This window comes from Coregonus clupeaformis, unplaced genomic scaffold, assembly GCF_020615455.1.
Source record: "Coregonus clupeaformis isolate EN_2021a unplaced genomic scaffold, ASM2061545v1 scaf0561, whole genome shotgun sequence".
In the NCBI taxonomy this organism is placed as follows: Eukaryota; Metazoa; Chordata; class Actinopteri; order Salmoniformes; family Salmonidae; genus Coregonus; species Coregonus clupeaformis.
The window spans coordinates 31931-56497 of NW_025534016.1; the positions used below are offsets into that span (position 1 = coordinate 31931).

General features: G+C 46.1%; 1 protein-coding gene across 1 annotated transcript in view; it reads right to left on the reverse strand.

Moving 5' to 3' along the window:
* Positions 1-24567, reverse strand: part of LOC121548637 (ryanodine receptor 3-like) — a gene marked incomplete at its 3' end in the record, with an annotated part of 127160 nt that overhangs the window by 30603 nt on the left and 71990 nt on the right. The window contains exons 7-12 of the mRNA XM_045215940.1: positions 22729-22841; positions 20220-20319; positions 19852-19945; positions 16343-16417; positions 12940-13096; positions 10879-11046 (exon numbers count right to left, since the gene is read on the reverse strand). Of these exons, the coding sequence (XP_045071875.1) occupies positions 10879-11046; positions 12940-13096; positions 16343-16417; positions 19852-19945; positions 20220-20319; positions 22729-22841 (707 nt within the window). The remainder of the gene's footprint in view (positions 1-10878; positions 11047-12939; positions 13097-16342; positions 16418-19851; positions 19946-20219; positions 20320-22728; positions 22842-24567) is intronic.

The following is a 24567-nucleotide window of genomic DNA, read 5'->3' on the forward strand; positions in this document are numbered from 1 at the left end:
CTGCTTTCAAGGTTAGGACACAAACGTTCTATATTTTTTAATGTGGGTGAACTATCTCTTTGAAATAGGGCTGAAAGAAAACCCTGCTAGCTCTCCAGGAGGGTTGGCCATCCCTGATCTATGTTTCCCAAGTGCTGGGTGTTAGAAAATGTTATTGTTATAACAATACATTTCTCAAAATCACCGAACCTTCAAGAAAAATCTAATGAATATCAATATTCAGGTGGTTGATGTCTACTTGTTGAAGATCCCTGCCATCATCTTACTCTGCATAGACTAAAGATGATGTTTATGAGTTGTGAGTCCCCCTACCATCTCTGCCTAGCATGTGCACAACACTAAAATGTCACCTTTATTTAACCAGGTAAGCCAGTTGAGAACAAGTTCTCATTTACAATTGCGACCTGGCCAAGATAAAGCAAAGCAGTGCGATAAAAACAACAACAACAACACAGAGTTACATATGGGATAAACAAAACGTACAGTCAATAACACAATAGAAAATCTATATACAGTGTGTGCAAATGTAGTAAGTTATGGAGGTAAGGCAATAAATAGGCTATAGCGCAAAATAATTACAATTTAGTATTAACATTGGAGTGATAGATGTGCAGAAGATGATGTGCAAATAGAGATACTGGGGTGCAAATGAGTAAAAATAAATAACAATATGGGGATGAGGTAGTTGGGTGGGCTAATTACAGATGGGCTGTGTACAGGTGCAGTGATTGGTAAGATGCTCTGACAACTGATGCTTAAAGTTAGTGAGGGAGATAAAAGTCTCCAGCTTCAGAGATTTTTGCAGTTCGTTCCAGTCATTAGGAGCAGAGAACTGGAAGGAATGGCGGCCAAAGGAGGTGTTGGCTTTGGGGATGACCAGTGAGATATACCTGCTGGAGCGCATACTACGGGTGGGTGTTGCTATGGTGACCAATGAGCTAAGATAAGGCGGGGATTTGCCTAGGAGAGATTTATAGATGACCTGGAGCCAGTGGGATTGGCGACGAAAATGTAGTGAGGGCCAGCCAACGAGAGCGTACAGGTGACAATGTTGGGTAGTATATGGGGCTTTGGTGACAAAACGGATGGCACTGTGATAGACTACATCCAATTTGCTGAGTAGAGTGTTGGAGGCTATTTTGTAAATGACATCGCCGAAGTCAAGGATCGGTAGGATAGTCAGTTTTACGAGGGCATGTTTGGCAGCATGAGTGAAGGAGGCTTTGTTGTGAAATAGGAAGCCGATTCTAGATTTAACTTTGGATTGGAGATGCTTAATGTGAGTCTGGAAGGAGAGTTTACGGTCTAACCACACACCTAGGTATTTGTAGTTGTCCACATATTCTAAGTCAGACCGCGCGAGAGTAGTGATTCTAGTCGGGCGGGCAGGTGCAAGCAGCGTTCGATTGAAGAGCATGCATTTAGTTTTACTAGCGTTTAAGAGCAGTTGGAGGCTACGGAAGGAGTGTTGTATGGCATTGAAGCTCGTTTGGAGGTTTGTTAACACAGTGTCCAATGAAGGGCCAGATGTATACAAAATGGTGTCGTCTGCGTAGAGTTGGATCTGAGAGTCACCAGCAGCAATTGATATACACAGAGAATAGAGTTGGCCCGAGAATTGAACCCTGTGGCACCCCCATAGAGACTGCCAGAGGTCCAGATAACTGGCCCTCCGATTTGACACATTGAACTCTATCTGAGAAGTAGTTGGTGAACCAGGCGAGGCAGTCATTTGAGAAACCAAGGCTATTTAGTCTGCCAATAAGAATGCGGTGATCGACAGAGTCGAAAGCCTTGGCCAGGTCGATGAAGACGGCTACACAGTACTGTCTTCCATCGATCGTGGTTATAATACCGTTTAGGACCTTGAGCGTGGCTGAGGTGCACCCATGACCAGCTCGGAAACCAGATTGCATAGCGGAGAAGGTACGGTGGGATTCGAAATGGTCGGTGATCTGTTTGTTAACTTGGCTTTCAAATACTTTCGAAAGGCAGGGCAGGATGGATATAGGTCTGTAACAGTTTGGATCTAGAGTGTCACCCCCTTTGAAGAGGGGGATGACCGCGGCAGCTTTCCAATCTCTGGGGATCTCAGATGATACGAAAGAAAGGTTGAACAGGCTAGTAACAGGGCTTGCTACAATTTCTGCGGCTAATTTTAGAAAGAAAGGGTCCAGATTGTCTAGCCCAGCTGATTTGTAGGGGTCCAGATTTTGCAGCTCTTTCAGAACATCAGCTATCTGAATTTGGGTGAAGGAGAAGCGGGGGGCATGGGCAAGTTGCAGCGGAGGGTGCAGAGCTGGTGGCCGAGGTAGGGGTAGCCAGGTGGAAAGCATGGCCAGCCGTAGCAAAATGCTTATTGAAATTCTCGATTATCTTAGATTTATTGGTGGTGACAGTGTGCCTCAGTGCAGTGGGCAGCTGTGAGGAGGTGCTCTTATTCTCCATGGACTTTACAGTGTCCCAAAACTTTTTGGAGTTAGTGCTACAGGATGCACATTTCTGTTTGAAAAAGCTAGCCTTTGCTTTCCTAACTGATTGTGTATATTTGTTCCTGACTTCCCTGAAAAGTTAATTCCTGGAGTATATTTGATTCCTGGAGAATTTAATATTCAATGCTTATATGTATGACTTATTCAAAACTGTCAATGAATGGTTACAGAAATACATAGCCTCATATAAATCATTTTCAAAGACATAAGTAGGCATATCAGATTTCTATATTTCAAATATGCTATTACACTGGCAGAACTGGGAAGAAGTGGAATAATCCAGTAAGTGTGGTGAATAACATTAGTGTTCTTGCTGACTATCACACTAATTACCCTATATTTTAGCACATTGTCAAGAATGAGAATTGTTTCACTGATCAGACTAAATAAAGTAAATAGCTAATAAAATCTTCTGAAGACAAGATGACATAAATCTGCCCCTACACTCTAGAATCAAACTTACACTTTTGGGTTCACAATCTGTTTAACAAATCAGGTCACTCTACCAAACTTCCCTACTAAAACGATAGTTACCGGAGTGTAACTCCAGTTCTATGAGTGGAGCGGAGCCCCATAGGGGAGCTCTGCTCCTATTGGTTTACCCCGCTGCCTAGGCAGCGAACAGCCTGAGACAAAATTATGCACACACCTGCAGCCAATAGGAGTACATGTGTCCCTATAAGACGGGACGCTTCCCCTCAATCAGCCTCCCGAGAAATTATCTTCAGTGAGACTAGAGAGGGTCGGCAGGGCCTTAAGTCCTATTGGGCTCCGCTCCACTCATAGAACTGGAGTTACAACTCCGGTAACTATCGATCTATATCGTGGAGCTCCGCCCCATAGGGGAGCTCTGCTCCTATTGGTTTAAGGCGGAGTGCAACGCTCCAAAATGTACTCCCTGCCGAGCCCAACACTTCCCATCGAAATGAAAAGGTCGGGCCTATCAATAGCTGCGACCAAGTCCCGCAGTACTGTAACACATTGTGTCACAATATACTGCGTCCTCGGTTCAAATCCGCCCCACCTAGTCCAATGGCATCACCAATGTCTGGTGGGCAGATAACCAGAATATGGGCCATACTAATCTGTACTAGCAGATAGATGGTACCTCAATATCCTGTTACAACAATACCGACCACTAATGGAATGACACAAAGTGTCACTCTACATCGTGTACACGGTAGCCCGCCCCACTCAATCAATGGAACCCCAGAGATTAGTGGGCAGATCCCAGAACATGATTCATACTAATCTGAACAAGCAGATAGATGACGTCACATTCCGTCAAAATTGTCATGACCGGTCTAATAGTACCGTAACCTAGGTTACTGCTATTATCCCTCATCATTCCGTCGCAACCCAGTTCTTCACTGGTGGGCAGATCAATACATGCCTTCTACTGTACTGAACATGTCAGTCAGGAGTCATGCTAAAACATGTCTCTCTATCAGAAGCGGACCTGAAAGAGACCAGTCTCCTCGGTCCTGCATTCCTCTCTCTTACCTCAAGTCCTCCCCTCAGCCACGCTGAGTACAGACTGAGCCAAAGAGTTAGAAGACATATCCAAGAGATAGAACCGGATAAATGGAGACGGTGACGACCACGACGCCGCTGCACAGATATCCTCTACCCCTGTTCCTCTGAAAAGGGCAGTAGAAGCCGCTACTCCACGAGTGGAGTGAGCTCTTATACCCTGAGGCAATTGTCGCCCCGCTGCCTCATAAGCTGTCTCAATGCCTTCGCAAAGCCAATGAGACAGATGCTGTTTCGAAAGTGGTCTACCTAGTGCAGCCACACCGTGACACAAAAACAGCTGAGGCGATGACCTAATCGCTGCTGTGCGCTCAAAGTAACACGCCAAAGCGCGCACTGGGCACAGGCGATGGAGCCTTTCCTCTCTCCTCTCCCCATAGGGAGGGGGAGAAAAAGCCCACAGCTCCACGGTCTGTGATCTATATGAGCTCTTAATAACCTTCGGCATAAATGCCGGGTTAGGACGTAACACCGCTCTACTCAAATCGGCGAAAGAATGCCGGGTCTCGTCGAAAGAGCACACAAATCACTGACACGCTTAGCAGTAGTCAAAGCGAGCAACAGTGCCGTCTTCAAAGACAGCATCTTGAGGGGAATCTGATTCAATGGTTCGAACGGCGGCTCGCAGAGCGCTTCGAGTACCAGAGCCAAATCCCACTGAGGAAGCGTGGCTCTAGGCGTTGGCCTAAGCCGCCTTGTTCCCAAAAGGAAACGTTTCACCAGAGGGTGGCTGAAGACAGTGTCTCTGCCAAACCCCTCATGACAAGCCGAAATCGCCGCTGCAAACACCTTAATGGTGGCGGGCGAACATTGCTTATCAAATAAACACTGCAGGAACGAGAGAACACTCTCTACCTGACAGCACACGGGGTCCACATTTTCTGTGGCACACCACTGTGAAAAAACGTTCCATCTGCTGGCATAAACCCTGGAAGTGGAACTGGCACGTGAACCCTGTATGGTCCTGATTACAGAATCAGATAACCCACGGCGCTCTAGCCTGTCCCTCTCAGGAGCCAAGCTTTCAGTGGTTGGCTGATTATGAGCAATTGCCCTATCGCACCTCCCGCCTGAGTCAACGCGTCCCGTTGATGTGGAATTGGCCAAGGTGGCGCAATCAACATCTGAATCTCTGCGAACCATGAAGCCCCTGGGCGATCGGGAGCCACCAATATGATTGACAGCCCGCCTGATCTCACCCTGGCTAACAGTAGGAGAATGCAGGCCAGCAGTGGGAATGCATACAGGAGAACTCTCGGCCACGGTCGGTGCGCAAACGCGTCCCTCCCCAGTGGCGGTTCGTCCTGATCCCTTAGAGAGAACCATAGAGGACAATGCGCGTTCACACGTGATGCGAATAGATCCACCTCAGCTCTCCCGAACTGTTTCCAAATTTGGAGAACAATGTCCGGGTGCAGACGCCACTCGTCGTCTCGAGGACCCCCTCGAGACATGAGGTCTGCTCCCACGTTCAAGTAGCCTGGAATGTGTGCTGCTCTCAACGAGCGAAGGTGCTCGTGAGCCCACAGCCACAATTCCTCCGCCGACTGGTGGAGTGCAGGAGACCTGACTCCTTCCAGGCGATTTATGTAGGCTACTGTGGTCCGGTTGAGCGAGAGAGGAACCACCACCAACCGACGACGTTGTCGCACTGGGTCTAGTCTTAGTTGGGCGAACCATCGCTGCATCCTGCGCATGCGCAGGAGTCCCAGCGGGACCACGAAACGGGCTGACAACATGAGACCCAAGAGTGACATGATTGACAGCGCCGTTACCGTGTGATTCGGACGAAACCTTCTCAGGGCTAGCAACAGGGCTACCCTTCAAGGGTCCGAAATTCGAGCCCTCATCATTACAATGTCTAGTTGTATCCCCAGGTAGACAATCTGATGACTGGGCCAGGGTGCGCTCTTTTCTCAATTCACAGCGAACCCCAGACGCGTGAGATGAATCACTGTCTGTGTCGTGTGAGTGAATGCCAGCTCTGCTGACGGGGCGAGAACCAGTAGGTCGTCTAGGTAGGCTAGTAGCCTTATTCCCTGACGATGCAATGGTTCCAATGCCGCCTCCAGACACTTGGAAAACGTGCGAGGTGCCAGGGCGTCCCCGAATGGCATCCTCGTGAACTCGTACGCCACCCCTTGAAAGGCGAATCGCAGAAAGTTTCTGTGACGCGGCTGCACCGGCACATGAAAGTACGCGTCCTTTAGGTCTATGCTCGTACAAAAGTCTCCCTTCTGGACACATTCCAGTAGACGTTTTGTCGTTAGCATTTGGAAGGGCCGTTTGGCTACGCTCTAGTTGAGAAATAGGACGAATAGGAAATAGGGCGAATATAGCCCTTTGTTCCTTTGCTCCCAGGGAACTACTGTGACCGCCTCCTTCGCCAAAAGTTCCATAATCTCTGCAACGAGAGCGGCGACTTTTTCAGGCGTTTTCATCACCGTCTCCACCACCCCCCTGAATGGGGGAGGGGTCCGATGGAATTGGATGGCATAAACCTTCTGCAACGTCTGGTCTAGCCAGCGTGAGAGGGTACAGCTTCGTCGCCACTCCCAGCAATGTAGAGAAAGCGGAAGAGCGCGAAGCTGTGGTACATTCAGTAGGAAGGACCTGTATTCCTCGATGGCCCTCGCCGCCGCTGTTCCCCAGCACTGAAGTGGTGGAACAGCCCAAGGCGGGCCTCCCAAGAAAGGACAGCGCGTTCTGAGAGAAACAGGGGCGCCAATACGTTGGTTAAACTCGTAACCGTAGTATTCCGGCCCTCCGTGAACGAAGCACGGGTCTGAACTGCACTGACTGAGGTGTTAGCCTGAGACAGAGCGCCGTAACCAGAGAGCAATTGAGTCATCATTCCATTAATTGGCTGTGACTGCAATCTACTATGTGAGGCCTTCACTGCAGTACTCCTAGGAGTCTGCAATGTGAGGTCTTCATGAGGTAAAGCAAGGTGGTGCCTTGTTACCTTTAACACACTCGCCTCATGTGTGTGCTCAGCTACTGTACGCACCCTTGGTGGGCTGAGCTACACTCAGAGTGGTGAACATCAGCGCGTTCTGAGAGAAACGGGGGTGCCGATATGTTGGTTAAACACGTAACCGTAGAATTCCGGCCCTCCGTGAACGCAGCACAGGTCTGAACTGCACTGACTGAGGCGTTAGCCTGAGACAGAGCGCCATCCCTGAATAGCGGTCACGTCATCATGCCATTATCTGGTTGAGACTGCAGCCTGCTATGTGAGATACTCACTACAGCACTCCCGCCTCATGTGTGCGCTCAGTTACACACCTTTGGTGGGCTGAGCTGCACTCAGAGTGGTGTGTGAGAGAGAGAGAGAGAGAGAGAGAGAGAGAGAGAGAGAGAGAGAGAGAGAGAGAGAGAGAGAGAGTGAGGAAGGTCGAACGCTCTCGGATGTATTATGGAAAAGGGGCTCTTTTTTGACAAAGTCAGGTGGAACCAACTCTTTATTGCACACATTAACAAAAAACATTATTCTCCGTACCCTCAACAGAAGGGTGGGGGGGAATAGCGGGCGCAGTCGAACTCGTCGCTGTGCCATCCTCCATTCTCTACCCTGCTCTACTAGAGGCGGTGGAGGTGGACTGTTTTGTAATCACGTGGCCTGCTGTCCCTGCCAGTGGCAGGTGTCTGGCCAGCTGCTTCATCTCCTCGTCGAGCTTCGTGAAGCGCTCCGTCGCCTCTTTGACAGCGACTCCGAAGAATCCATCGTCAGAGAAGGGGGCGTTCAGAAGTGACGCTCTGTCTGCTTCTTTCATGGTTGTCAGTGACAGCCATAGGTGTCGCTCTGCGACCACCGAAGTGGCCATGGACCTCCCCGCACAGACAGCTGACGCCTGTGTCAGGTGAAGAATAGCACCAGAAATCCTGGACGCCTCTTCCACCTCCTCACTGCCGAGCTCAGTCTTACCCGTGGTTAGACGGGACAGAGAGGCCGATAGGAGGGCAATGTTATTCGCTGCTGCTACAGCTTGGGCCCCCAACGTAAAATACTTTTCCACCAGCTGTGCTGTGAAACGGTCTTTCTGCGTCGGCAGAGTGGCCTTCTTGGAAGAGGGCCAGGGACTCGAACCCGGCACGAGATACGCAGCCAGGGCGCTCTCTAGCCTGGGGATTCCCTTAGTGAAGCCCTGTTGCCTTCCCTCCACTCTGGTAAATGGGAGGTATGCCTTGGCCGGCGAACGCGCCGCCAGAGGCGCCTCCCATGAGCCTTCGACGTATTTTGCAAGCGAGGGCATTGCTGGAGCCAAAGGCTCCACCGCCCTCCTTGGCCGAGAATAGGGACCGCCCTCCATCATGTCCACATCCGGTCAGGCGGGAATGGGGGGCAGCGCTATCTCTAAACGTCAAGCAGCCCTCTCAATGAGCCCAGGAAAGTCTGAGCGCAGAGAGACTGCAGCGAAGGACAGGGCTACTGATCTCTCTGAGCCCGTGTCGTCAATGCCCAGGGAAGTACAAGACCTCTCACTCTCCAAAGGAAAGGGGGTCTTGAAGTTTTGGGTCAGAGGTACGGATTGTTCCATAGGAATATCCATCTCATCCCCATAATCCCTGTCTTCTCCAGAGTCGCTGCCCTCGGATGATGCCTCAGAAGCTGAGGCTAACACCAATAGCATGTCCTCTAAAGGGATATCCTCCTTAAAGAATGCCCAGCGCTGCTTCCTCTCCTTCAATGGAAGGAGGGCGCAGCTGGCGCAAATAGGGGGATCGCTGATGCCGTCCTTGGCGTGCTGTGAACCCAAACACACGAAACATAAGTTGTGCGAGTCCACAGCCCCCATGGAGGCACAGCAGCATTGAGCTCTGAAAAGAGCTTTTGGGGGTGGAAAACTTCCCGGTGTGCTCATTATCGGACGACTTCGAGAACTGGAAATCGACGGTGCTATCTTCGTCCTGAGTCTTCGTCTCTTCTTGGCTTCTTCAGTCTAGTCCAGTCTAGTCCCGTCTTCTAGGGACACCTGTACTCCTATTGGCTGCAGGTGTGTGCATAATTCTGTCTCAGGCTGTTCGCTGCCTAGGCAGCGGGGTAAACCAATAGGAGCACCACGATATAGAACATACTGTAGGTATGTCTGCTGCCTTTTCGTTGTCACAGCCTAAATGCAAATCAACAGACGAGGGGACTAATGCAAGTGTAGAATAACGACTTTAGTACATGCTGTCAAAAGGCTGCATTCTGCAATAACAAGGACGGAAGTAACAGCAACCTAATTTAACATTGTACATGAAAAGAAAAGTGCTACCGTGCTGCTCTTTTTACAGTTTTAGAAACATAGCGGAGAGCGTTCTCTCTCCATTCAGCTCCACTCTAATCTTGAGGGGCGTTTCTTCAAAACATGCATCCAATCCCCTTGATCCTTTATATGAATAGACCAATCATACGCTTCAATGTGCGGCAATTTTCTGTGGCAAGACAGGACAATGATAGAGGTGCCGCTCGTGACGTTACATTTCAGGCGTCCGATTTCAAGACGAGTTGGAGCACAGTTGAAAAGTTAACAGACTGACTATACAATGGACTAATTAGAAAAATAAAAGCAGTACTTTTCAATGTGTGAGATATAAGATGTGTGCCGTGAGAGCCAGAGAAGAGGGTCAAATACATGTGTCTCACGTCCAATGCGTGAGAGTTAGCAGCTCTGCCACCGGTTCTTCTCTCTCTCCATCTAACTCTCTCTCTCCCTTCCCACCAGCTCTTCTCTCTCTCTCCATCTATCTCTCTCTCTCCCTTCCCACCAGCTCTTCTCTCTCTCCATCTATCTCTCTCTCTCCCTTCCCACCAGCTCTTCTCTCTCTCTCCATCTATCTCTCTCTCTCCCTTCCCACCAGCTCTTCTCTCTCTCCATCTATCTCTCTCTCTCCCTTCCCACCAGCTCTTCTCTCTCTCTCCATCTATCTCTCTCTCTCCCTTCCCACCAGCTCTTCTCTCTCTCTCCATCTATCTCTCTCTCTCCCTTCCCACCAGCTCTTATCTCTCTCTCTCTCTCTCTCTCTCTCTCTCTATCTCTCTCTTTCCCTCCCATCGGCTCTTCTCTCCATCTCCCTCTCTCCGCTGGGTGTTATGCAGCTCATCCTGGGCCAGTGGCCAGAGACAACAAACGCCACATCTGCTCTGCTAACGGGCCAGGTCACCTTGACAACATGCCAGCTGGTACAATGTGACTCACAGTGCGAAACTATCCCACTAGCCTTTAATCCTCTGATTAAGTCGTCTCATTATGGTAACTCTGTTTTCACCTACGGTCTGTTCCAATATCCAATACCCACACTAGATTAGCCCACTACTTATAGATGGGTTAGCTGACAACATCACGAATGCGATGTGCACACTTCAAAGGGGTAGAAGTCCATGTGTGATTCTGGATGGCCAGATAGCTAGCAACAATGACAAAAAACTGCCATGTTGGGGGGGGATCGTAAAATATGGCTAAGATTCGCTAGCTAGCTAGCTAACCAACTACTGTAACGATGTATTTGAGAGATAAGTGCTCATTGTGCAACTTTACTTATGTTTTCAATGAACATTGGAGAAAAAATATAGTTAACATGTCATCAACAATCTAAGCCAACCCTGTCTGTTTTGCCCCATAGTTGTGCACGTGTCGGTTTTGTTGCAAAACAACCAACCCGTCTATGGTAGTATAAAGTATGTATCAATGTGCTTAAACCATAAAGACTGATTAAGTAATCTTATTATGACGACTCTGGTTTCACTGAACAACGTCCTACTACTGCTGAGAGAGGCCTACTCCAGTAGTATACAGTACAGTGAAGGTTGTGACTTTTCCACACTTCTTCCACACCATCAGAGCAGTGAACATGTATAATAACCCACCATTCTCTTCAGGGGTCCTATACGGGAGGCTTTAGCATCAGGCGCCTGGTAGGACAGCCACAGCCCTGTAGCCACGTGCATCACGAAGCAGGCTGAGTCCCCATACTTGATCTCTGCTACTCCCATGCCTTCTATGTCTCGATTCTTTGTACCCGACTCTATCTTTTCCTGTGGGAGAGAGACATACGTGCAGAAACACACACACACACACACACACACACACACACACACACACACACACACACACACACACACACACACACACACACACACACACACAACAAATGAAGATTGTACACTAATCAGAGAGGCACCTTAGAGAGACGATTCATTACTCGCAACAGCAAAACAGTAACAGCATTTTTTGGGCCAGAACCACTAATGACACGCACGTACGCACACGCACGTACGCACACGCACACGCACGCACACACAGAACCCATTCATGCCTCGTCAGAGATGGATGCTGGCTGCTGATTACAGCAGGTACAGGGGAACAGATTAAAGCCGTGTAGTACACTGTGTATCCTTCTGGACGTCAACAACACATTAACACAGGAGAGGTGGGCATGGGGATGAGATGGGGGAGGGAGAGAGAGAGAGAAGAGGAAATAGGAAAGAGGAGTGAGATAATTAAACAGATACTGTGTGTGTGTGTGTGTGTGTGTGTGTGTGTGTGTGTGTGTGTGTGTGTGTGTGTGTGTGTGTGTGTGTGTGTGTGTGTGTGTGTGTGTGTGTGTGTGTGTGTGTGTGTGTGTGTGTGTGTGTGTGTGTGTGTGTGTGTGTGTGTGTGTGTGTGTGTGTGCGTGCTTGTTATGGTGTGTGTGTGTGTGTATTATGGCCAGTGAAGGACCTCATTCATCATAGATACAGTATGTCTTAGTCTTAGAACTACTGCAGGAGGAGACTGCTATTAGCTGTTTCATATGTCTCCATGTATTATATTATTATATAATGATATTATCTGACTCACACTGTGACAGTAAATCATTACGACCACATAGAGCAGAATAGCATTGTATCTGGAGCCGTCAATGATTGACAGACAGACAGTATGACAGACAGACAGTTTGACAGACAGTATGACAGAGATGCAGACAGACAGACAGACAGACAGACAGACAGACAGACAGACAGACAGACAGACAGACAGACAGACAGACAGACAGACATACAGACAGACAGACAGACAGACAGACAGACAGACAGACAGACAGACAGACAGGCAGACAGGCAGACAGACAGACAGACAGACAGACAGACAGACAGACAGGCAGACAGACAGACTGTATGACAGAGATACAGACAGACAGACATACAGTATGACAGAGATACAGACAGACAGTATGACAGACAGTGTCCTTCTGTTTGCTTCTGTATAGCCTTCCTGGCCATGCACTGTGGTCGTAGAACGCAATGAAGGTTCTGCCGTATAATTAGAACGTATTCTAATTCCATTGGTCCCGTATACACCTTGGTTGTGTTGATTGGTTGGGTTGTTAACGGACTGTGTGACTTACGTCGACCGTTCCTTGGCATTTCAGAGTTCTGGACTAGAATGTAACTGATTGTTGTGTATAGGGTACAAGGATGACCTTTTACAAGTCAAATGATAAATCTTACGTGCTTTTAAAAATATAGGTGTGTCTTAGTGTGCTCTGACCTTTTCCAGGCACAGTACAGTTTTTTTCTCTATAAAATGCCATGGTTTTACCTAGGGCCGGGATCAAGCAGATTTAACTCCTTTAGGAAAACAGCCCTAATGTTGGAAAAAAACATCATTATGTTGTCATCCAGAGTCACATGTATTTATTTTCTAAGCTATAGCACACCATATGTTACATACAGTAGGTTTTTAAAGGACCAAATAGTTCGGTCTGCTTCCTGTTTTCATTTTTTGCCATGGAAACAAATATTGCAATACTGGTGCTGCCACAGGCCTAGTTTTACCCCAACATACTCCAATGCACCTTCTTGTGAGGAAATGTAAAAAAAAGTTTACTTGGAAAGACAAAGAACGTATTAACAGACTTGAAAGTGTTGATATTTGTTGGAACAAACCTTGGTAGCCCTGAAGCAGAAAGCGGTGGACTTGGTATCGGACTTCTCTCTCTCCTGCAGGACCAGACCATGCTCTTCGGTCAGCGCCAGGTAGTGACCGGTGGACAGGTGACGCAGACGGAACGCCTGCCCATAGCGAATGTGGCTACCGCTCCAACTGACCAATCACAGAGAGGGGAAGAACCCAGACAGACGTCAATCTAAACGCTACAGCAGTCCCCATAACCCATTCCCAATGACAGATAGGGGAACAACGGAGTCAAAATGTGTTTGCCATAGCAATGTCTATTTCACTCTAGAGACATTGATGGAGGCTGTCAAGAGATACACGGCCGCTGCCTCAGGCATTTCAGCAGCCTTCTACAATGAAGCACATCCATTGTTTCAAAATATTTTAGTACAAACGGCAGGTCAGACTGTGTGGCATGGCTATTGGATAATCTGTGACTTAAGCCCAGAGATAAGACAGCTGACAGTAGATGGGACCAGGATGTGTGTGGGCAGTGAAACAAACTTCCAGAGACCATTTAAACAGTCTCAACCCCTGGCGGGTTGTGTCCCAAAAGGCACCATATTCCCTATGTTCTGGTCAAAAGTAGTGCAGTACATATGGAATAGGAGACAGCCTGAGACATGACAGGTCTGGACTGGAGAAGATACGTTTCTATACTATTGCTATATATACACCCTCTGTGATGTCATCAGCTATCACACAGAATTCCCACTATGTCCAGCGGAACGCTCATTATGCTAATTTCAACATTAAAACTACATTCTAAAGTTATGAAATAATTGATGTGCATTGTATGTATGCTAAAAAATATGATATCTGTTATGACAAGAATTAATGAGCTGTTGTGAATTATCATAGCACTCATATAGTACCTGATGGTGTTATAGTGGTTATAGTACCTGATGGTGTTATAGTGGTTATAGTACCTGATGGGGTTATAGTGGTTATAGTACCTGATGGGGTTATAGTGGTTATAGTGCCTGATGGGGTTATAGTACCTGATGGGGTTATAGTGGTTATAGTACCTGATGGGGTTATAGTACCTGATGGGGTTATAGTACCTGATGGGGTTATAGTGGTTATAGTACCTGATGGGGTTATAGTGGTTATAGTACCTGATGGGGTTATAGTACCTGATGGGGTTATAGTACCTGATGGGGTTATAGTGGTTATAGTACCTGATGGGGTTATAGTGGTTATAGTACCTGATGGGGTTATAGTACCTGATGGGGTTATAGTACCTGATGGGGTTATAGTGGTTATAGTGCCTGATGGGGTTATAGTACCTGATGGGGTTATAGTGGTTATAGTACCTGATGGGGTTATAGTACCTGATGGGGTTATAGTACCTGATGGGGTTATAGTGGTTATAGTACCTGATGGGGTTATAGTGGTTATAGTACCTGATGGGGTTATAGTACGGGGTTAGTGGTTATAGTACCTGATGGGGTTATAGTGGTTATAGTACCTGATGGGGTTATAGTACCTGATGGGGTTATAGTGGTTATAGTACCTGATGGGGTTATAGTGGTTATAGTACCTGATGGGGTTATAGTACCTGATGGGGTTATAGTACCTGATGGGGTTATAGTGGTTATAGTACCTGATGGGGTTATAGTGGTTATAGTACCTGATGGGGTTATAGTACCTGATGGGGTTATAGTGGTTATAGTACCTGATGGGGTTATAGTACCTGATGGGGTTATAGTGGTTATAGTACCTGATGGGGTTATAGTGGTTATAGTACCTGATGGGGTTATAGTGGTTATAGAACCTGATGGGGTTATAGTACCTGATGGGGTTATAGTGGATATAGTACCTGATGGGGTTATAGTACCTGATGGGGTTATAGTGGTTATAGTACCTGATGGGGTTATAGTGGTTATAGTACCTGATGGGGTTATAGTGGTTATATAACCTGATGGGGTTATAGTGGTTATAGTACCTGATGGGGTTATAGTACCTGATGGGGTTATAGTGGTTATAGTACCTGATGGGGTTATAGTACCTGATGGGGTTATAGTGGTTATAGTACCTGATGGGGTTATAGTACCTGATGGGGTTATAGTGGTTATAGTACCTGATGGGGTTATAGTGGTTATAGTACCTGATGGGGTTATAGTGGTTATAGTACCTGATGGGGTTATAGTACCTGATGGGGTTATAGTGGTTATAGTACCTGATGGGGTTATAGTGGTTATAGTACCTGATGGGGTTATAGTGGTTATAGTACCTGATGGGGTTATAGTACCTGATGGGGTTATAGTACCTGATGGGGTTATAGTGCCTGGGGCAGAGTCTTTGTATATGTGGAGATAGAAGGTACTATAAATACACTCATAATTAATTCAGCAATAAGGCAGAAAGAGGCAGTGGTCAAAGGTCAATTGGGTTGTAATCGCGTCCGGGCCAGTCAACCCATTTACCTGTGACTGTCTTCACGATACAGCACTGTCTCACGTGCCTTTATTGCTTTTGTAAAACTGTTACCAGCATAGTGAAATAACAATAAATGACATATTTTCATTAAAACGTTATTTTGATAAGTCAATTCATACAATTTCATTATTTCACTAGAATATATAGTCTGGACAAAAATGTGGTTGTTAGTTATTTTGGTCAAGTTGCTATAGACATGAGGCAGTTATATAGGACTGGGTCATCCATTCGAAACAAAATGGTTGTTATGCAGGCTGGATAAAGTCAGTTGCTTGCTAGCTAGCTCAGCTAACTCAGTCTCTTCAAATGTTGAGCCTGCAATCACTAGTTACATTTTCGTTTGTTTGAGCTTTTTTTTCTATTGGCATTTACATGGATATATCCATGATAATGACGTTGATGTGTGATTTCGACGGGCTCATAGAAAGTAATCTGGTCTCGTCTGGGCACCTCACTCTATGTATGGCGCTACAGAGATCAACATTTAAACGTGAAACATTGTTTGCGAGATCCGACAGGAGTAGTTTTATATTAACCCCTGCTGTACCAAACTAAATGTTAGGCTGGAAGCAAGGGGAAATAATGTGCGAGTTGAGATAAACACAAGAGATGATTGGGACAGCAACATGAACATGATACTCTTATGGAGGAGCAGTGATCATTTTCAGATGGAACTGTTAGCAGGCATAGGTGTGTCTGTGACGGCCAATACAGCATGGCTTGGAACGCTGCTTGTACCAATCAGCATCCAGGATCCAAACAACCAGTTTTATAACATATTATACGTAATGTACAGGTGGTTGATGGAAAGTGTCACTACCCTTAATGTGTCTGAAAGCTTCTTGGTGTCTAGGTGAGTAAGTATCCGACAGGGAGATGGAGAAATCAGGGAGGGTGAGGTAGGGTTGGGGATCGGTGTTTGTGTGTGTGGCTGCGTGTGTATCAGCTCACCCGATCCTGAGGGGCTCCAGCCTCCAGAGGGAGCGGGCCCTGGATGCTCCTTTACCCATCTCATAGTTCACAATCCTGGGGACAAAGAGAGGGAGGAGGAGAGGTGTCAGGTCTGGGTCTTTTAAAACCGAAACTAATTTAAATTTAAACCAGGACATTTGTCTCTATTAAACACAGTGACTTTGCAATAAAACTTCGTCTCTTCCTAGTGCCTTTTGAAAGTAAAACAAACTGTACCCGGTTACAGGATCTGAGGCATTTCACTTCCATGTTTAATTTCAGTCATTTAGCAGACACTATACAGAGTGATATACAGGAGCCATTAGGGTTAAGTGCCTTGCTCATTTTTACATTTTAAGTAATTTAGCAGACGCTCTTATCCAGAGCAACTTACAGTTAGTGAGTGCATATATATATTTTTGAATGTATTACTATTTTTGTTCCATACTGGCCCCCCGTGGGAATCAAACCCACAACCTTGGCGTTGCAAACGCCATGCTCTACCAACTGAGCTACATCCCTGCCGGCCATTCCCCCCCCCTACCCTGGACGACGCTGGGCCAATTGTGCGCCGCCCCATGGGTCTCCCGGTCGCGGCCGGCTACGACAGAGCCTGGATTCAAACCAGGATCTCTTGTGGCACAGCTAGCACTGCGATGCAGTGCCTTAGACCACTGCGCCACTCGGGACCACTTGCTCGAGGGCACATCGACAGATTTTTCACCTAGTAGGCTCAGGGATTTAAACCAGCAACCTTTCGGTTACTGGCCCAACGCTCTTAACTGCTAGGCTATCCTGCACCCCCAGTAGGGCCATTAAAAAAATAACAAAATAATGATATATGTATTTATATATATTTTTTAATGCCTTCTTGAACATATGAGCTTTCATGTGGCTTAATTACAAACTTGTATGGGATCCGTAAATATGAATAAAAATGTTTAATTATCAGCCTAGTTGAGCCAAGGAGAAAGCACTTCACGTCTGTCATGTCAAAGGCTTCTGTTTATAACAGAATGGGCTCTTCCTTGATCAGTATACAGTGGGGGAAAAAAGTATTTAGTCAGCCACCAATTGTGCAAGTTCTCCCACTTAAAAAGATGAGAGAGGCCTGTAATTTTCATCATAGGTACACGTCAACTATGACATACAAATTGAGGAAAAAATATCCAGAAAATCACATTTCAAGAATTTCTGGCTCTCACAGACCTGTAACTTCTTCTTTAAGAGGCTCCTCTGTCCTCCACTTGTTACCTGTATTAATGGCAACTGTTTGAACTTGTTATCAGTATAAAAGACACCTGTCCACAACCTCAAACAGTCACACTCCAAACTCCACTATGGCCAAGACCAAAGAGCTGTCAAAGGACACCAGAAACAAAATTGTAGACCTGCACCAGGCTGGGAAGACTGAATCTGCAATAGGTAAGCAGCTTGGTTTGAAGAAATCAACTGTGGGATCAACCACTGATAATCTCCCTCGATCTGGGGCTCCACGCAAGATCTCACCCCGTGTGGTCAAAATGATCACAAGAACGGTGAGCAAAAATCCCAGAACCACACGGGGGGACCTAGTGAATGACCTGCAGAGAGCTGGGACCAAAGTAACAAAGCCTACCATCAGTAACACACTACGCCGCCAGGGTCTCAAATGCTGCAATGCCAGACGTGTCCCCCTGCTTAAGCCAGTACATGTCCAGGCCCGTCTGAAGTTTGCTAGAGTGCATTTGGATGATCCAGAAGAGGATTGGGAGAATGTCATATGGTCAGATGAAACCAAAATAGAACTTTTTGTTAAAAACTCAACTTGTCGTGTTTGGAGGACAAAGAATGCTGAGTTGCATCCAAAGAACACCATACCTACTGTGAAGCATGGGGGTGGAAACATCATGCTTTGGGGCTGTTTTTCTGCAAAGGGACCAGGACGACTGATCCATGTAAAGGAAAGAATGAATGGGGCCATGTATCGTGAGATTTTGAGTGAAAACCTCCTCCCATCAGCAAGGGCATTGAAGATGAAACGTGGCTGGGTCTTTCAGCATGACAATGGCCTAGCCAGTCTCCAGATCTCAACCCCATAGAAAATCTTTGAAAGGAGTTGAAAGTCCGACAGCCCCAAAACATCACTGCTCTAGAGGAGATCTGCATGGAGGAATGGGCCAAAATACCAGCAACAGTGTGTGAAAACCTTGTGAAGACTTACAGAAAACGTTTGACCTGTGTCATTGCCAACAAAGGGTATATAACAAAGTACTGAGAAACTTTTGTTATTGACCAAATACTTATTTTCCACCATAATTTGCAAATAAATTCATTAAAAATCCTACAATGTGATTTTCTAGATTTTTTTTTCTCATTTTGTCTGTCATGGTTGACGTGTACCTATGATGAAAATTACAGGCCTCTCTCATCTTTTTAAGTGGGAGAACTTGCACAATTGGTGGCTGACTAAATACTTTTTTTCCCCACTGTATAAATCATCTTTGCTACTGTGGATTTTTGGAAAGATATAGCTATGGACAACTGCAAAAGTGTTCGCAAAAACATTGCTGCCCTGAATTTAGCTGGGTTTAAATAGAGAGACAACTTTCTGTAGGACAATACCATGCTGACTCGCATGCGTTTACATGTGTGGGTGGGTGGGGCTAAGGCTTAAGAGGGTGTGAATGATGCTGAATGGGCGTAAACAAAGAAGAGCTCTCTAGGAAGTGTGAAAATCTCATCAAAATCTTTAAAAGGGTATTTTCTCCTGTTCGTCAACTACAGTGTATGATATACAATTACGAAGCTCTGAGTCTGTACTTTAATAAAATGTAAAAAATAAAATAAAATTGATAAGCACAAGAAAAGCACATCACTTAATTTTGACACAAGCCTCAACAGAGAAATCTGGACACAAATGTACATTCAGAGATATTGATAAAAGTTGGATCTTGATCAAGATTCACTGAGCACCAGGGACGGCTTGTATCCCATTTCTCTCAATGATTCAATAGTACGGTGATAGAATGTCATGGCAGTTAATTAAACGTAACTGTAAGTGCCAGTTAAAATGGCCCTTAAGAGTAGGGCTTCAAGCCTACCTCTGTAATGGCATGACATTTGATTAAAACGTCTCTTAAAAGCCATCAAAAGTGACTGTTAGTAACAGTGTTAAAAGTGGTCTACAGGAAATATCCTAACATACAGTTAAAATGGCAGACAGGAAGCCTAGTGTACCTCTGCTCCATCTCGCTGGCCTCTGATCCAGGTATGGTGTGTGTGTGTGTGTGTGTGTGTGTGTGTGTGTGTGTGTGTGTGTGTGTGTGTGTGTGTGTGTGTGTGTGTGTGTGTGTGTGTGTGTGTGTGTGTGTGTGTGTGTGTGTGTGTGTGTGCGTGTGTGTGTGTACCTCTGCTCCATCTCGCTGGCCTCAGATCCAGGTATGGTGTGTGTGTGTGTGTGTGTGTGTGTGTGTGTGTGCGTGTGTGTGTGTGTGTGTGTGTGTGTGTGTGTGCGTGTGTGTGTGTACCTCTGCTCCATCTCGCTGGCCTCTGATCCAGGTATGGTCAGACTCTCATCATGCCCGTGACAAAGATGCATCACGTGACCACCACACAGGAATCCTATTGGATAAACACAATATTCTAAGCTCAATAGGGATCTTTTGAAGTTATGGTGAAATTTTCACACCATACTAGCCTCTGTGACAATCTGATGTATTGAATGACTGATGTTTATTAATAGTCCTACACACACACGGGTTGGTTGCCCAGGGGTGTATGACACAAAGCATCTTAAAATATATCACATTCCCGAAAAACAACTAAATATGTCCTAGTTCATAATGAAGGATTAACCTGAAATGATAACGATATTACTGAGCTGTGCTGTACTTGCCTACAGCCACATTGCTTCCTGAGCAGGTCGGCTGGACGTTCCACAGAGTCTGCATAAAGGAGGCATCCACCTGAAAACTATCATTAGAGATGGACAGGTGCTGGAAGAGAGGAAGCACAGTGTGGGGTTAGGAGCAGTGGTGTGTGTGTGTGAGAGAGAGAGAAAGAGAGAGGGACAGGGATAAGGGGGGTGGGGGTGGGGGGGGGGTGGTAGAGGAGAGATTTAAAGGTCGTTTTATCTCAATATCAAATCATTTCTGGGTAACTAGAAAGCATTGTCATCATTTTCACAATTTCACAGTATTATTCCAACCTCATAGTGTGGAAATATACACTGAGTGTACAAAGCATTAGGAACACCTCCCTAATATTGAGTTGCACCCCCTTTTGCCCTCAGAACAGCCTCAATTTGTCGGGGCCTCAATTCGTCAGGGCATGGACTCTACAAGGTGTCGAAAGCGTTCCACAGGGATGCTGGCCCATGCTGGCCCATGTTGACTCTCCGCAGTTGTGTCAAGTTGGCTGGATGTCTTTTGGGTGGTGGACCTTTATTGATGCACACGGGAAGCTGTTGAGCGCGCAAAACCCAGCAGCATTGCAGTCCTTGACACACTCAAACCGGTGAGGCTGGCACCCACTACAATACCCCGTTCAAAGGCACTTAAATCTTTTTTCCTGCCCATTTTAACCAGTCTCCTCCCCTCCCCTTCATCTGCACTGATTGAAGAGGATTTAACAGGTGACTTAAATAAGGGATCATAGCTTTCACCTGGATTTAGCTGGTCAGTCCATTTCATGGAAAGATCAGGTGTTCCTAATGTTTTGTACACTCAGTGTATATAAAACACAGGAAAATCACGTTTTTGACTGCACTGGGCCTGTAAAGCTAGTTGGCATCGAATGACTTTGTCTCAACCCTGACAGCGTTTGTCTAAAGCCTTTACAGTGCATTATTGCCACGGAGACCATAAACCCTCTCTAAGGACCCGCATCAGCTATGGTTCCAAAATAAGATCTCAAGCCAGGCTGGTCTTTGCTAGGGAGAAGAGATAGTACAGCTCAAAGGGATCCCATGGCCTACTGATCACAATGAGACTGCCAGCACCAGTTTAATCCACAACACACGGCTTCACACGGACAGGCTCTGGGACTCCAGTATAGAGACATCAGCTCTAACAACAACCTTCAGAGATGTTCTGAATGAAATTAGGCAAAGACAAAACAGAGTATACTGGGTTGGGTTATATCACTGATATCAGAAAACCAAAAATTGTGTATCACTCAGGAAAGAACCCCTGTGTGATATCCATTCCATAGCTGAGGAACAATGTTGTGTTTTCAGTAGGGTGATGAATCAGGTGAATGTTTCCCTTTGGTGGAGTTGAAACTCAGGCACCACCGAGTGTAGCTATGTTTTAATTTCCCTCCCCAAAGGCTTGTAGCACAATCCAGTACGTCTCTCTCTCTCTCTCTCTCTCTCTCTCTCTCTCTCTCTCTCTCTCTCTCTCTCTCTCTCTCTCTCTCTCTCTCTCTCTCTCTCTCTCTCTCTCTACCCCTCTCCTTCTCTCTCTCGCTCTCTCTTTCTGTCTCCCTCTCTCTCTGTCTGGATTGATGTGATGGGGATGGCTGTGTGAGCAGATATGTTTGTGCTGTCTTGCCATACCTAGCCTGGTCCCAGATCTGTTTGTGTTGTCTTTCCATTCCTAGCCTGGTCGCAGATCTGTTTGTGCTGTCTTGCCGAATCCTAGTCTCTTAGCCTGCTCTGGCAAGACAACCCAAACTGATCTGGGACCTGGGTCTCCTCCTAGCCTGCTCAGTCAGCACTGTGATCAGTGAGGCACATAATCCTTCCAAAACACACAACATTTCCCCCTCACTTGGACTTTCAATCTATTCCCCAGTGGTCCCTAACAGGCAGGCAGGCAGGCGCTACAGATATCCAGATATTAAAACAAACTGACAGGAAAACAAATAGGAGATGGAGAAATGAGCAATGATCCACAGTCTGTGAACTGACCAACAGCCATATTTAATGTTCTCTGTCTAACTGAACCAAAGTATGAGCAATACCATGTTGATATTCTCTGTGAAGAGGTCAGAGTATATTTGCCAGTGTGACAATCTGTTCAGGCTTTAGCCAACTTGTTGTCTGGGGAAGGCAGTGATACAACACTGTTGAATGCAGAAACAGTCTGGTAGCTAGACTGGAGAGTATTTAAGAGTTTTTAGGATCGATGAGGTTCTTATTGCTGTTTTATCCCTTTATTGCTGAGTGAAGCATGTGTTGCAACCCCGCCTCTGGCCATATGAGAGTCTATGCCTGTGAATAATTAGGGGGACTTAAAACCATATAATTACCATTACACCTACCTTCACACCTACTAAAAGGTGACAATGGGCTGCAACTAGTGTTCAAATTGTGTCTCTCTGCACGATTCTCACAGGTGACTCTCTGTGGACGGATTAATTGGTTGATTGATTGGTTTACGGGTTGATTGATTGATACTCACCAGGTACCTCTCTGTGGACACGCTGACCAGGATGAGGTCGTCTCCGATACGGACCTTCTCTCCCTCTGACCTCTGTTTGGACGCAGGGTGGATGGTCCACCAACATGCCTCTCCTGGAGAGACAGACAACAGGCCTTGGATGAGACTATCATAGTCTCTTGTGACAGATTGTTAAAATAGTAGCTAGCCAGTGCACTCAAAATGTGGCTCCGGGTTCTGAGATTACAATAAGACCATGGGATGTACAGCTGAAGTCGGAAGTTTACAAACACTTAGGTTGGAGTCATTACAACTCGTTTTTCAACCACTCCACAAATGTCTTGTTAACAAACTATAGTTTTGGCAAGTCGTTAGGATATCTACTTTGACACAAGTAACTTTTCCAACGATTGTTTACAGACAGATTATTTCACTTATAATTCACTGTATCACAATTCCAGTAGGTCAGAATTTCACATACACTAAGTTGACTGTGCCTTTAAACAGCTTGGAAAATTCCAGAAAATGATGTCATGGCTTTAGAAGCTTCTGATAGGCTAATTGACATCATTTGAGTCAATTGGAGGTGTACCTGTGGATGTATTTCAAGGCCTACCTTCAAACTCAGTGCCTCTTTGCTTGACATCATGGGAAAATCAAAAGAAATCAGCCAAGACCTCAGAAAATAAATTGTAGACCTCCACAAGTCTGGTTCATCCCTGGGAGCAATTTCCAAACGCCTGAAGGTACCACGTTCATCTGTACAAACAATAGTACGCAAGTATAAACACCATGGGACCACGCAGCCGTCATAATGCTCAGGAAGGAGACGCATTCTGTCTCCTAGAGATGAACGTACTTTGGTGCGAAAAGTGCATATCAATCCCAGAACAACAGCAAAGGACCTTGTGAAGATGCTGGAGGAAACAGGTACGAAAGTATCTATATCCACAGTAAAACGAGTCCTATATCAACATAACCTGAAAGGCCGCTCAGCAAGGAAGAAGCCACTGCTCCAAAACCATCATAAAAAAAAACAGATTATGGTTTGCAACTGCACATGGGGACAAAGATCGTACTTTTTGGAGAAATGTCCTCTGGTCTGATGAAACAAAAATAGAACTGTTTGGCCATAATGACCATTGTTATGTTTGGAGGAAAAAGGGGGTGATTGCAAGCCGAAGAACACCATCCCAACCGTGAAGCACAGGGGTGGCAGCATCATGCTGTGGGGGTGCTTTGCTGCAGGAGGGACTGGTGCACTTCACAAAATAGATGGCATCATGAGGAAGGAAAATTATGTGGATATATTGAAGCAACATCTCAAGACATCAGTCAGGAAGCTTGGTCGCAAATCGGTCTTCAAAATGGACAATGACCCCAAGCATACTTCCAAAGTTGTGGCAAAATGGCTTAAGGACAACAAAGTCAAGGTATTGGAGTGGCCATCAGAAAGCCCTGACCTCAATCCCATAGAAAATGTGTGGGCAGAACTGAAAAAGAGTGTGTGAGCAAGGAGGCCTACAAACCTGACTCAGTTACACCAGCTCTGTCAGGAGGAATGGGCCAAAATTCACCCAACTTATTGTGGGAAGCTTGTGGAAGGCTACCTGAAACGTTTGCCCCAAGTTAAACAATTTAAAGGCAATGCTACCAAATACTAATTGAGTGTATGTAAACTTCTGACCCACTGGGAATGTGATGAAAGAAATAAAAGCTGAAAGAAATTATTCTCTCTACTATTATTCTGACATTTCACATTCTTAAAATAAAGTGGTGATCCTAACTGACCTAAGACAGGGAATTTTTTCTAGGATTAAATGTCAGGAATTGTGAAAAACTGAGTTTAAATGTATTTGG